This window comes from Nannospalax galili, unplaced genomic scaffold (assembly GCF_000622305.1).
Source record: "Nannospalax galili isolate Female #2095 unplaced genomic scaffold, S.galili_v1.0 scaffold997, whole genome shotgun sequence".
In the NCBI taxonomy this organism is placed as follows: Eukaryota; Metazoa; Chordata; class Mammalia; order Rodentia; family Spalacidae; genus Nannospalax; species Nannospalax galili.
In genome coordinates, this window is record NW_008339947.1 from 84843 (window position 1) to 100422 (window position 15580).

The 15580-nt window shown below is 38.2% G+C and overlaps 1 protein-coding gene across 1 annotated transcript in view; it reads left to right on the plus strand.

Moving 5' to 3' along the window:
* The first annotated feature begins 14777 nt into the window (after positions 1–14777).
* LOC103735517 (olfactory receptor 14A2-like) overlaps positions 14778–15580 on the plus strand; it is a 10738-nt gene continuing 9935 nt past the window's right edge. The window contains exon 1 of the mRNA XM_008834821.1: positions 14778–15534. Coding sequence (XP_008833043.1) covers positions 14778–15534 — 757 coding nt within the window. The remainder of the gene's footprint in view (positions 15535–15580) is intronic.

Genomic DNA, 15580 nt, shown 5'->3' on the forward strand with positions numbered 1-15580 from the left:
TCCTCTCCTACATTTGGTATCAATTGTTCTCTTGATATGCAGCCAGTCTGACTGGGTAAGATAAAATCTTAAACTGATTTTAACTTGCATTTCATTAATTATTAATGATTTTAAACACCTTTTAAGATGCTTCTTAGGCATTTTTATTTCTTCTTTTGAGAAATCTCTGTTCAGGTCCTTAGACTTTCTTTTCATTGGGTTGCTTCCTTTCTTGATTCTTTGCTTTTTTAGTTCTTTATATATTCTGGATGTTAAACCTCTGTCAGATGTGTCAGTGGTGAAGATTATCTCCTACTCTGTGGGTTTTCTCTTCATGCCCATTGTTGTTATTATGTGCAGAAGATTTTTAGTTTAATGAGGTCCCATTTGTTGATTCTTGACCTTATTTTCTGGACAATTGATGTCTGGTTTAGAAAGCCCTTTCCTATACTTATATCTTCTAGTTTATTGCCAATGTTTTCTTCTAATAGTTTCAGATTTCAGGTTTCACATTGAGGTCTTTGATCCATTTGTAGTTCACTTTTGTGCAAGATGAAAGATAGGGATCTAGTTTCATTCTTCTACAGATGGAGATCCAGTTTTTCCAGCACCGTTTACTAAACATGCTGTCTTTCCTCCAGTGAATGTTCTTGGCCCCATCATCAAATATCAGATGGGTTAAACTGCATGCACTCTTATTTGGGTCTCCAGTTTTGTTCCATTGATCTACAGGTCTATTTTTGTGCCAGTACCATGTTACTTTTATGATTGTAGCTCTGCAATATAATTAAAATCTGGTGTAGTAATCCCCACAGAATTGCTCTTAGTGTTCAGTGTTGTTTTGGCTATCCGAGGTGTTTGGGCTGCCATATGGATTTTAGGATGTTTTTTCCCAATTCTGTGAAGAATGTCATGGGGATTTTGATTGGCATTGCATTGAATCTATAAAACTATAAGTGCAGCTTTACTGAAAGTGTTAATCATTTCTAGTTTTCTGGTGGAATTTTTGGCATCTCCTAGCTATACTATCATATCATCTGCAAAAAGAGATAATTTGATCTTTTCTCTTCCAATTATTACTGCTTTAATTTCCTTCTCTTCTCATTGCACTTGAAAGAGTTTCAAGCACTATGTTAAAAAGGAGTGGAGGTAGTGGACAGCCATGTCTGGTTCCTGATTTTAATGGAAATGTTTCCAGGTTTTCTAGATTTAGCATGATGTTAGCTGTAGATTTGTTGTATATGGCTTTAAATATGTTGAGGTATGTTCCCTGCAGTTCAGTTCCCTATAGGACTTTGAACATAAATGCATGTTGAATTTTGTCAAAGGCCTTCTCTGCATCTATTGGGAGGATCATATGGTGCTTGTCTTTGAGTCCATTTATTTGACTTGTGATGTTTATTGAGTTACATGTATTGAACCAGCCCTGTATCTCTGGAATAAAGCTGACTTGAACATGGTTGGTGACCTTATGAATATTCTACCCAACCATCAAAGAATTAACTTTCTTTTCACAACCCATGGAACTTTCTCAAAAATTGAATGCATACTGGGACACAAAAAAACCTCAACAAATACTGAAAAAATTGAAATAATTCCATGCATTCTATCAAATCACAATGCAATAAAGCTTAAAATCAGCTCTGGGAAAAAGCCCAGATATATTCCTTACAGAAATAGAAAAAAAACTTAAATTTTATGTGGAGAGGGCCCACTCTTACTCTGCCTAATGTGTTAGACCCTCCACAGAATGTCCCCACCCAGCCTTGCCCTTGGCCTCCCTCTTGATCTGCCTGTCACAGACCTGCTGATTTAGTTTGCCTTTACTTGCTGTGATAAAACATTGACCAAAACAAACTCTATTAAATTTGAAAATCTAAAAGAAATGAATGAATTTGTAAATACATAGAAACCACCAAAATCTAAGTCAAGAAGAGATCAAGAGCTTAAACAGTCCTACAATGAATAAAGGAATTAAAATAGCAATACAAACCCTCCCAACTGAAAAATGCCCAGGCATGGATGGATTCACAAGATGTTTTTACTGGACCTTCAAAGAGGATCTACAACCAATGCTTCCTAAATTATTAAAAAATATTGAAACAGAGAAAGAACTCCCAAACTCATTCTATGAAGCCAGTATCACTCTGAAACCAAAACCATGTAAATACATGACAAAAAACCACAAAACTATAAGTCCACATCCTTAATGAACATAGATACAAGTATTCTCAACAAAATACTTAAAAACCACATACAAGCAAACATCAAAAAGAGCATTCACCATAATCAAGTTGACTTTATTCTACAGATACAGGGATGGTTGAATATGCATAACTCAATAACTGTAATCAATCACATAAATGGACTTATAGACAAAAATAACATGGCTACCTCAAGAGGTGCAGAAAAGGCTTTTGACAAAATCCTAAATGGATTTATGTTAAAATTCCTAGAAGCAATTGGACTGGAGGAAATATACATGAACATAATTTTGCCTATATAAAACAAACCCACAGCCAATATAATTTTAAATGGACAAAAACTGGAAGCATTCCTGTCACCCATGTTTCCTAGGGTCCCTTGCCCTTGGTGCTATTAGACAAGACACATAACACATCTTTATCTGAATTCCACATAGTTTATAACTTTGGGGCTTGGAGAGGAGAGACTTACAAAGAAATGAACACCCACTACCCAGCACCCAGCTCTGCGCTGCTCAACCCACAATTCTAGATCTCTTCTGCCTGCACACACTCTCCGTTAGCTTTCACCCACAGTCTCATCTCAGGTCAGTAAATGCCCCCTCTCGCAGCCACCCAAGTGAGACACCCGGGCAATCTTTTCCTTGCCCCACACAGCTTCAGTCCCAAGATCGCACCCAAAATCCCCTCCTTCCATGGCTAACTCTCCACAGTCAATTCTCCATAGCAGGCCCTGCCCCTCGGGGAAATCAGGCCACTTGGGATACAATTCGACATTAAAATCAGGAACCAGACAAGGGTGTCCTCTATCTCGATTCCTTTTCAATATAGTGCTAGAGTGTCTTGCTAGAGCAACAAGACAAGAGAAAGAAATTAAGGGGGTAATAATTGGAAAACAAGAGGTAAAATTATCTCTATTTTCAGTTGATATAATATTATACATAAAGATCCAAGCAGGAAATTGTCCAAAATGTTCAAAAATGAACAATGTTCAAAATTGTTCATCAAAGTGGCAGATTACAAAAGAAATCTCAAAAATCAGTAGCCTTCCTATATAACAATAATAAGCAACCAGAGAAAGCAGTCATGGAAACTCTGTCATTCACAATTGCCTCAAAAAACATCAAGGAATAAACCAAACCAAAGACAATAAAGATCTCTACAATGAAAATTCTAAATATTTGAAGAAACAGAAGACACCAGGAGATGGTAGGAACTCCCATGCCTATGAGTTGGTAGAATGAATATTGTGAAAATGATCATCCTACCAAAATCAATCTATGGATTCAGTGCAATGCCAATCAAAATTCCTGTGGCATTCTTCACAGAGCTAGAAAAAAAATTCCTAAAATTCATATAGAATCACAAAAGACCCCAGATAGCAAAAGCAATCTTGAACAAAATATCAATGGTGGGGAGATCACCATACCAGATATCAAACTATGTTACAGAGCTATAGTCATAAAAACAGAATGGTAGCAGCACAAATACAGATGTGGTGAAGATCAATGAAACAAAGTAGAAGACACAAACATAAGTTTTTGGCATGCAATTTTAGCCACATGATATTTGACAAAGGTGCCAATAACAAACGATGGAGGAAAGATAGAATCCTCAACAAATAATGCCGGCAAAACTGGATCTCCACCTGAAGAAGGATATAATTAGACCCTTATCATTCACACTGCACAGAAGTACAAATGAGTCAAAGATCTCAATGTGAAATTTAAATTCTGGAACTATTCAAAGGAAACAAGCAGCACCCTACAAGACATAGGTGCAGGAAAGGACTTTCTAAATCGGACATCAGTTGCTGAGCATTTAAGCTCAATAATCAATGAGTGGGTTCTCATTAAACTGAAAAGCTTCTGTACAGCAAAAGAAACAACCAGAGGAAAAGAAGAGTAAATACACTGAGTGGGAGAAAATCTTTACCAGCTACACATCTGGCAGAGGATTAATATCTAAAATATACAAATAACTCACAAAATTAAGAAAAAAGAAAACAAATGACCCAATAAAAAAGATGGGTTAAAGACCTTAACAGAAGTTCCCAAATGAAGAAATAAAAATGGTTAAGAAAACCTTGAAAAGAGCTCAACATCCTTAGTAATTAGAGAAATGCAAATCAAAACTAAGATTTCAACTTACCTCAGTCAGGCTGCCTAAGATCAAGAGAACAAAAGACACCAAATGCTACAGGATATGGAGAAAAGAGAATGCTGGTTCACTGTTCATGGAATTGCAAACTCCTGCAACCACTATGGAAAGCAGTGTGGAGAACTCTTAAAAAAACAAAAAATGAATCAGGTTATACCACTCCTTGGCGATACCCAAAGAATTCGTCCTCTTCTACAGATATTTCTACATTCATTTTTGTTGCTGCTCTTTTCACAATGGCTAAGAAATGGAAACAACCTACATATCCCTCAACTGACAGATAATGAAAATGTGTTACATTTACACAATGGAGATTGACTCAGTGGTATAGAAAACAAAATCATGAAATTTGCAGGTACATGGATGGAACTAAAAACTGTTGAGTAACATAACACAAACTCAGAAAAACAAGTGACAAATATTCTCCCTCTTTTGTGGCTCTTAGTACCAAAACCTTACATGTGAGCATGTATCCTGATGTAACCAAAGAAGCCAGACAAATTGAGCAGAATGATGGAGAAAAAGGGAAAGAAAGAGCCTGAGGGAGACAGGGATATTAGAAAACAGATGTTACCAAGGGGGAAATGTAGGTATTCAACTGTGAAGAGAAAAGGGAAGGACTTATAAGGAGCTATGGGAAATGAGGAAAAATGAGCTGAAGAGAGGTGGGATAGTAGGAGACAGGTATTATCAAGAAGAAATGGGGGTATGTTAATTGGGGAGGGAGGTAAAACAGGGAGAGAGAGGAGAGATAAATGAAGTTTAGGTGGTTTGAAAAATGACAGGGAAATGTATTAGCTACAAAGCTTACTAAGAAATATACATACAGTATCTGAACATGGCGCATGTGTACAACTGAAGGCTGTCCAACAAGAAACACAGTGCCAGACAGCAGAAATGTCCCTTCGATTTGTTAGGTATGGTAGACCAAGAGACTCCAAAATTTCGCAGGATTTGCCATAGTCCTTGATTATTTCCCTAAACTTGAAGATAACACAATTATGTCCTGAACACAGGACATATTTTGGACAAAGGACCCAGAGAAATGGAGCTGGAAGAGACTTGGAAACCTCCTCCATGAACCCAGCTCTCACAGTTCTAGAGGGTACTATGCAAGCTAATAAGGAAGAAAATTGATCAATGGTCCTACCCAAGTTTTAAAGCATAACCACATCAAATGACTGGCATAACAAACTATAGTGGTGCAGTAGTGGCATTTTTATCTTGGTGGTCAACAGATACCTAATTGAATTTAAAGCCCTCTCAAAGGGAGAGAACTCATGGATGGCATTGTAAACATAGCCAAATACACATGATGGGAGAGGTCATACATCCTAAAGAAACCCTATCTCTGTCATATCTCTAGACAAATGAAATTTCTTACTGTATGCTGAATATGGATTCTTAAATTACAACAAAAATAACATTTACAATTTGTCAAAGAAGCTTCTTTTTGCAACAGATGAAAGCTATTACAGAGTTTCACAACTGATCACACACAGAAAATATCTGTCTGTGAGATACTCAGCCCTAAGTGAAACATCCACAGTGGAACCTCAGCACTTAAGTCCCATGGAGTGTAGTGGATCATGGGGTAGAGAGAATACTAACGCATTCCTCAACTCTCACAAGCAAAGCCTCCTCATGCAACAGAGTGATCCACACAGAAGGCAACAACTGGCCAAGATGTAGAGAATAAGAGACTGCAGAGTGGATGTACCTGGATAGCACTCATATTGAACCTCACCCACCCAATAATCAGGGACCATTGTGGAAGAGGGGGCATAAAGATGGTAAGAGCCAGGGTCAGCACATGAGCATAAGAAAACAAAGTCTTCCAAGCCTCAGGGAACCTGCTCAGATGAACTTGTAGCAATGGTGACAGCATACACAAAGCCCACGCAGTCTCAATCAGAAAAATACCCAGCATAGGACTGAGGAAATGGTCATCAGACCACAAACTAAGCCAAGGAACAGTTGGCAACTGATTACTGAAGGTTCATTTTCTTTAGGGGGTGACTCTAGGTAGGCTGACTAGAATCCAATGGATGAAATTACAATGAGGGTCATACAGAAAGAAAAACTTGACTGGATGGGAAATAACCTGTATGAAACAATACATCAAATCCAGTGGGGAGATATGGAGGGGTGAGGATGGGGGAGGGGATATAAATATGATTAAGATATATTGTATGAAATGCACTAAAAATTCAATAAAAATATACATTTCAGAATATTTTTGTGGAAACACAAAAGGCCAGGGATAGCCAAAACAGTCTTGATAAAAAATAATAACATGGGAGTTATCACCATATCTGATTTCAACTTCTATTACAGAAATGCAGTAAAAAAGGCAGAATGGTACTGGCACAAAGCAGACATACAGATCAATGGAATGGAATAGAGAAGCCAGAAATGAGTCCACATGACTACCTGATTTTTGACAAAGAGACCAACAGTTAAGTTGGAGAAAACAAATGGTTCTGGGAAGCCCGGAGAGAAACATAGAGAAAAATGAAAGCAGATTCTTAACTCTCACCCTGCACAAAACTCAGCACAAAATGGATCAGGACCTCAAAATAACACCAGATACTCTGAAACTGCTAGAGTAAAAGGAGGGAGTAGGGTTCAAAATATAGGCCCAGGTAAGGACTTTCTCAATAGAACTCTTAATATAGGAATAGGAGCAACAATCGATAAATGGGATATCATGAAACTAAAAGTGCTTCTGTGAAGCAAAGGAAACTAACAGTTGAGAGAAGGGGGAGCCCACAGAATGGAAAATCTTTTCTAGTTATCTGGTAGAGGATTGGTATCAAGAATATACAAATATTTTAATGGCTTATTTATTTTAATTTTTTATGTGTTATAAGTGTTTTGCCTGCATGTATGTAAAGGGCACCAATGTCATACAATGTTCATGGAGGCCAGAAGAGGGCATGAGATCTCCAGGAACTAGAGTTAAAGACAGGTAGTTGCCATGAAGCGGTTGGGAACAGAACTCAGGTACTCTGAAATAGCAGCAAGTGCTCTTAAAAACTAAGCAATCTCTTTAACCTAAAAACTGGGTTGTTTTTTTTTTAAATGTAAATATTAAGAAAACCAGTAACCTAATTTAAAATAGGTTATAGAAAACAGACTTTTTGAAAGAAGAAATGCAATGATTAATAAACACACAAAAAGTGTTAAACATAGTCATAAGGAAATGTAAATTGAAACACCATTAAGTTTCCATATAACATCAGTCAGAGTCGCCATGAATATGAGTTAAATGACAGCATATGCTATTGAAGATGTGAGAAACAGCTCGTGGTACTTTAAACTATTGTGACCATACTGAAATCTTCCTGGAAGTTTCTCAAAAATCTAGTCATAGAATTACCTTATGACCCAGCTGAACTACTCTTACATATGTGGATAAAAGGCCCAATATCCTTCTACAAAGATACTTGCTCAACATGTTCAGTGCTGCTCTGTTCACAACTAGGCAATAGAATCAGCGTAGATATGCATCAACTGATGAGTGGATGATGCAAAAGTGGAATATATACACAATGAAATTTTATTCAGCCATAAAGAAAAATTAAATTACAGTCTTAGAATTAAAGTAGGTGGAACAGGAAAAGAATATTGAGAGTTATGACCCAGGAGCAGAAGGACAAAATGCCTCCTGTCTTCCTTTCATGTGTTGATCACAGCTTTGAATGTTTACTTTGTTGTTTTTAACTTGGAGTACCTGTGTGAGCCAGGGAACTTGAATGGGAGTTTTGCAAGGGAGGGGACTGTTCTATTTGGCTCAAAATTATATTTTTGAGGTGCATTGAATTGTTTTTTGGATTTAACTTACATTTCTTATTTAGCTTTATAAATCAAATCTACTGTTGGAATTCATTATACCTCGAATATCCCCTATTCTGATGATGAATTTATACTTTTTGTATTGTACCAAGAAAACTTCAAAGGTAGTTTTTGTAATTCCAATTATAATTGATATACTTGCACTTATGTATAAAATTTTGGCCATATTTTATAAGGAAAAATAAATAAGAATTCTGTGTGTCACTTCAGCTACATCTTCATTTTGAAAGATATTTTAGATAACAGTGTAGTCATTCTAACCTCAGAGGAAGCACAGTAATACATATTATATGGATAAAAGACAAAATTATTATGTCTAGTTTCATTGGCACCCAGAAAACACATGTCATGTCAAGTTTTCACCCAGAGATTAGACATGTCATTGCTTCCATTCACTGGCAATAGGACAGAAGGCCAAGTGTACTGAATACGGTGTGGTGTCTCTGGTCAGGAGACAACCTAAGACCTTCAGTGACCCTCCAAGAAAAACCAAAACATGAGTGCAGAGTGAGAAGTGTAAAGGGTGGGACCATGCTGTGTAACACTAATATCCTAGGTGAACAATTCTTCATGAAGGACTGCAGTCACAGCCCCAAGACAATTTGTTTTCTTCTGCAATACATTGCTTTCCCTGGGGTGTGAAATGTAACCACTGAAAATTATTTTGCCTCATTAAAAAGTAGAGCAGTTTGGAAAAATTCAGTCAGTGAGTTTCTGTCTAACACCACAGGTAATATTCCACAAAGGCTGTTGAATAAAATTTAAGATGTCATTTTGAATCCTGCCAGGTAAGACAGAATTCTGGGGCTTCTTAAGATTCTGGAAACAAAAGTCAGCGGTTGGGGTGAACAGCCAACTCAATGCAGAAGAATCTATTTTTTATATACAAGCTTTCAGGTAGGAGCTGAATGCAAAATACAAATTTCTTTTCAAGTGCTCACCCTAATTCCACATTTAAAAATTAAAATTATATATTATATTTCAGATCCTTAGGATACAGTGTGACATTCTGATGAAATTATTCACTAGGAAATAAACAAATCAAGGTAATTGACATTTGTATTTACAGAAACATCTATCTTAGTTTTTTCAGTCAATTATTTGAGATTCCATGCATTGTGTTTTTATCACATTTACCCCTAACTCTTGCACCTAATTACTTCTAGATCTATCCCCACCCTACCCACAGCTTTTTCATGTCCTAGTTTTGTTTTTGTTTCTTTTTTAATGGCGTATAGACTCCTATTTGTGCAGTCCATAAACTCCTGGGTGTGGGACCATTCACTGGAGCAAGGCTGACCTATCAGAAGACACACCTTAAAAATTGACTCTTTTCTCCAGAAGCCATCGACTGTCCACAGCTCCCCAGGGGTAGGAGCTCATAAACCTCTTCCCACTCCATGCTGGAATGTTGACTGGCTTAATCATGTGCAGGCAAACACAATATCCCATTTGTTGAATGAAAAATCCAAATTTGACCTATGCATTTCGAGCAGGTATGAGTTTCTGTATTAATTATTGTCCACTGCACAAAGAACCTTCTCTAGGAAGATCCATTGTCCCGCGCTATCGTCTCGCCAGCAAGAATGACGCGGCACACTCAGGATCCTTCTGCAGAAAAGCTTTAATGCATCTTGAGAGGGAGAGCATAAGCTTACAGGGCGAAGACCCCGAATGTCGGAAACCCAGCCCTTATATAGGTTAGTAAGCCCGTCTTGGACGTGGCAACTCTTGATTGGTCGCAAACTCATCAGCCCATATCACGCCACGAGGTAGGCAGAGACTAGAAGGTGGAAAATTACTTCGGGCATGCGTACTGACTTATTTACTGCTCAGCATGAACCGGATGTGAGCGCCATCTTGTAATGGCGTCTGCAGGGACGGCAGGCGGCTCCCCACAATCCATGATCTTCATTAATCTCTGGATAGAAAGATACACATTTGCTGGTGTTGGATATGCACACCATCAATCCTAGGACTTAGTGGGCAGAGACAGGCAGATCTCTGTGAGATCAAGGCCAGCCTGATTTACATAAGGATTTCAAGCCAGCTGGGGCTAAGGAAGATCCTGTCTCAAAAATACGAAAAAAAAAAAAAAGCATAAAGGCACAGATTTAGAGAGCCATTTGACACTAAGTCCATTTAACAGAATAATAGTAATAGGTTCACAACTGGGATTTATGAACCCCATAACCTTGGGTTTTGGGTCAGATTTACAAAACCAGGCTTGTGTTTTCTTAAGTGGTATGGGCTTCAATCTAATTAGAAAGTAGTTGGTTATCCCCATAACACTTGGGTAACTATTTCACCCATAACTGTGTCTTGTCACCATGGTCAATATTGCAGTTCACAGGGTTCCCAGATGGATAATAAATTTTTCCCCCAGCAGAGAATGATTTCTTTTTAATCTTTATTGAGACAAGATCTCCCTGTAGTCCCAGCTGTCCTGGAACTCACTAGGTAGACCAGGCTGGCCTTGAACTCACAGAGGTCCACCCAGCAGAGAAAGATTTCTTACATCCTTCTATTGTGTGATTTTGACACCTGTCTTTTGCCAAGTGATTCCTGGAAGTCATACTGGAAGAGTTCAAAGTACTTGTCTGTTTGGAACCATGATCCAGTATCCTGTAGTACGACTGTCAAATGGTCATTTTTGAGACGTACAGGAACATATTGCCTGCACACCATGTTTTAATCTGCTCATAGAGCTATGTTTAATAGTATTGCAAAGAAAAAAAGAGGTCATCTAACACTCATGCCAGTAAAAATATATTAAAATTCAACAATGAATCATCATATAGAACAATAAAGATACTGAGGGCAAATACAGATAACTGACAGGCATCTTCTCCCATGGTTCATGTGTGTGCAGATGAATAAATTTGAAGCTTTCTGTTCCAGATTCATGATACACTATATGGGAGCAATAGCCGTACTAAGGTGAAAGGATTGTTGAGGGGCCTAAACAGGGCTGAAGCACAGTATCCAAGTCACTTGGGACAATGGCATCTACAAACATGGAATTGTATCAGTGTTCTTATGAGCATAAAGCAGTTAAGGCTACCTGCCTAACTTCCTCTACTGATTTCATGTATCTAATATACTTGTCATTTCAATTGTCCCTGAGCTGTGGGTGGATAAGGTTCACTATAGGAGCCCATTCAAGTATGCACACTCCGCAGTCTCTTATTCTTTAAAACTTAGTCAGCTGTGGCCTTCTGTGTACATCACACTCTGATGTATAAGGAAACTTTACTGGTGAGAGTTAAGGGATTCATTAGTTTTCTCTCTACCCCTTGTTCTGCTATGTTCCATGAGCCTAGTTGTACAGGTTTAAATATAGACGTGTCACCTAGTACTGGGCATCTCTCAGACGCATACTCTGTGTCTGAGCACTTGTGCAACTCTGCAGTTGTCTCCATCTTTTTCAAAAACAAGCTACTATGATGAGTGGTGTATGGTATGCTTGTCTGTAAATATAACGGTCAATATTTAGCATAAGGTAAGAAGTTTCATTTGTCTAGAGAGATGAAAGAGATAGGGTTTTCTCTGGGATGTATGTCCTCTCCTGCCATGTGTATTTGGCTGAATTTACAGTTCCACTCATGAATTCCTTTCCTTTGAGAGGGATTTAAATTCAATTAGGTAGGTGTTGATTGCCTCCAGATAAAAATGCCATTACTGCATCAAGAGGGGTAGCTTCCCAAACCAGTCGTTATAATTATTAGGCTTTAAGGACTGAGTTGAACCATTGATTTTTTTTCTTCCAATGCAGTTTTCATATCATCATCTAGGATTATTATAGTCAAACATCGGTTAGATGGCTTCCAGGTCGACTCCTGCTCCATTGCTTCAAGTCCTGTATCTGAAGTATATCCTGTCTTTAGCCGTAAGGTCTTATCTACTAGTTCTGGGAGATAAACAAGATGTTTGGCAATAACCTGTGTTACTTTAGGATGTCTCCCGGGCAACCCTCACCAATCACTCGAACGGAGGTCTCTTCTATCTGACACTGTGTTCTCAGGTGTAAATATTTATGCTAATGTTCAGACAGTATGTATATTTCTCATGAAGTTTCAAGGGCATCACATTTTTCTCTGGGTTTCCTAGCATTCCAAGATTCATTCAAGTCTACTCTTTATTTCCCATCCTGTCTCTCTCTTCCCTCCACAGTCCCAGCAGTCCCATTATCCCCACACACCCCAAATAACACCACGCTCCACCATCCCCTGTCTCCTGACTTCCCTCCACCCACAAACCATGACCCTGTCCATGTTCTTCCCTCCTCTCTTCCCTGCTGAACACTGACTTTCCTGACCTCCCCCTGGGTAACATCTGTTCCCTAATATCCCCCTTTCAGGTATTTTCTTTTTTTTTTTTTTTTTTACCAGCGTGTATCCTTTCCCTTTTTAGGTTCCTGGTGTTACATCAGAATTTATACACTCACATATAAGGGTTTGGAGCTACAATCTGCAAATGAGGAAGAACATACATCACTTGCTTTTCTGGGTTTGTATTACTTCACTTAGTATGATATTCTCTAGTTCCATCCATTTACCTGAAAACTTTATAATTTAAACTTAACTTTCTGCTGAGAAGAACTCCATTGTGTAAATGTGCCACAGTTTCAATACCATTCATCAGTTGAGGGACATTTATGTTGTTTCCATTTCTTAGCTATTTTGAAAAGAACAGCAACAAACACTGAGGTATAGGTATCCCTACATTGGAGTTAGTCCTTTGGGTATATGTCAAGGAGTGGTGTAATTGGATCACAAGATTTATTATTTTTTTTTTGTATGAGTATTTTGCCTGCATGCATGTAAGTTAATGACATGACTGCTATTCCCACAGAGGTGAGAGCTAGAGTTTGGGAAGGTTGTTAACTGTCTTGTGGGTGAGGGGAATAATGCCCACGTCCTCTGCAAGAGCAGTCCATGCTCTTAACCTCTGAGCCATCTCTCCAGTCCCAACTGTATTATTTCATAGGATTTATAAAACCTATAATTGATAAGCCTTTGGGAAATATATTTTAAAAATTACTGTTTTTCAGAATGTTTTGGATCTTTTATGCACCACAAGCTTAATAACTAGAAGAAGAAATATTTTCTCACAAACAAACTCAATGACAGCATGATGAAGAATACAGTAATGAACACGGCTTCCTGCAGAGTCTTCAGGGGCAAAAACAGTTCTCAGTTTTTCTCACTGTCGGGCAGGTCCTCTCCATCCATAGCACTGTGTCTCCTGCTCACTCTAAACAGCTAGAATAAGCAAACTCTTCCCTCCATCTCACACTGTATTCCTGCTGAAGGCAAATCACCTGTCAGAAACATCAATTTCTTATAATCTTCACATGAGACAATCAATACACCATCAGCTTCCTGGCGGACTCTTTTGATTTGAAAAGGTCAGTCCCTAGCTTTCTCATGTGTTCTACCATTTAAATACGAGATTCACAAAAATCTGTTGTCTTATTTGGAACATGTATTAAATTCTGTCTTTTATGCAAAAAGTTGGACAGGACATAGTTGAGGGAATTAGCAAGCATGTTGTTTCTGCTTTTAGAAAGTAATTGATAAGCTAAATATCTAGTTTATTATGAAAGGTCTTTCATTCTTCAATTCAACTCAACTTACTCTGTATCCTCCACAGAATATTTACTGCATTGCAGTATTCCTCACATAACACTATACTCACCAATATAGAAGATTTAATCTCTACCCAGTGTCGTAATGCACCACTGATCTCATCCTACATGTTAGAGCTAATTTACTTGGCATTGAGCTTTTTGGTATAATTTGTTTCCATCTGGATGTTATAGTAGTATAAATATCATTTGTGAGATGATGAATGTCTGTCCATCTGTCATTGGGAGAGGGAGAGAGCAAGGAAAAGGAGAGAGAGATTGAGGGGAGATTGATGTGTTAAGAGTGGATAATATTTCTCCATAACCATACCCAGCTCTCACTTATGAATTAGTACCATGTATTTTTACTCTAATGATATGACCACACAATTATTAATCTCCTTTTCAATTTTTCTGTCATTTATCTTTCATCCCCAGTAAACTCAGAACTTTGGGTCTTGAATGCAAGGTCATAGCCAACCCATTTTGCTCATGTGTGTAAAACAAATAAGAAAATCAATTATTTTGTGGCCTGTGTATATATAACATAAGGTCTGAAACATGACCTATTCAAAAAGTATTCAGACTATATTATCCTCTCAAAATCAATCTTATCCATATACTTACCTAGAATTTTAATTCATGATAAATTTTATAAATATCTTGCATATATATAAATATGTCCACTAAAATTGTTTGAAATTTTCAAACTCTCCCACTCTGTTACTAGCACTGTAATACATATTGAAAGAGACATATTGAGACATATTGAGACATGAAGAACATATATGTATTTAGGATAGTAAAATGTTCATCTTTTATAGTAATAATGTAGTACTTTGCATCTTACAGAAATAAAATGCATTATTACTAAGAGGAAGGCTCAGTGTGAGCTTCACTTATATCTTTTCCTTCCTTTGTCTCACAGTAGGTGATCGGCCAATAACATGACCAACCACACGGTAGACACAGATTTCTTCCTCATGGAACTGTCTGACAGCAAGCAGCTCCAGGTGCTCCAGGGCTTTCTGTTTCTGCTGATTTACTTGGTGTCCCTCATGGGGAACCTTCTCATCATCATGCTTGTCACTGTGGACCAGTGTCTTCACACCCCCATGTACTTCTTCCTGAAGAACTTGTCCTTCCTCAATGTGTGCCTCATTTCAGTCACAGTCCCAAAGCTCATTCTCAGCTCTTTGTCTCACAGGAGCGCTATCTCTTTCTCAGGATGTGCGTGTCAGGTCTTCTTCGTGGATTCCTTTGTTGTAACTGAAATTTCCATCCCCACAGCCGTGTCCTGTGACCGCTATGTGGCCATCTGTCACCCGCTACACTATGATGCCATCATGAACAGGGCAGTCTGTATGCAGATGGTAGCTGCCTCATGGCTATTTGGAAGTCTCTTTGGGGTCTTATATTCATATGGCACATTTTCTTTATCTTTCTGTGATACCAGAAAAGTGCCACAGTTCTTCTGTGATGTCCCCTCTCTACTGAAGATTTCTTGCTCCAATATGCATGTCACTATTGACTTTAGTCTCACCTTAGCACTCATGTATCGGTTTTTCTGCTTAGTGTCCATAGGGTTTTCATATGTTTACATTTTCAACACAGTATTGAGAATGCCCTTCTTAAAAGGGAGGTCAAAAGTCTTCTCTACCTGCATGCCCCATCTCATAGTCATCACCACATTTTTAGTCACAGGTGCCACAGCCTATTTGAAACCAGTTCCTGATTCCCCACAGCTTTG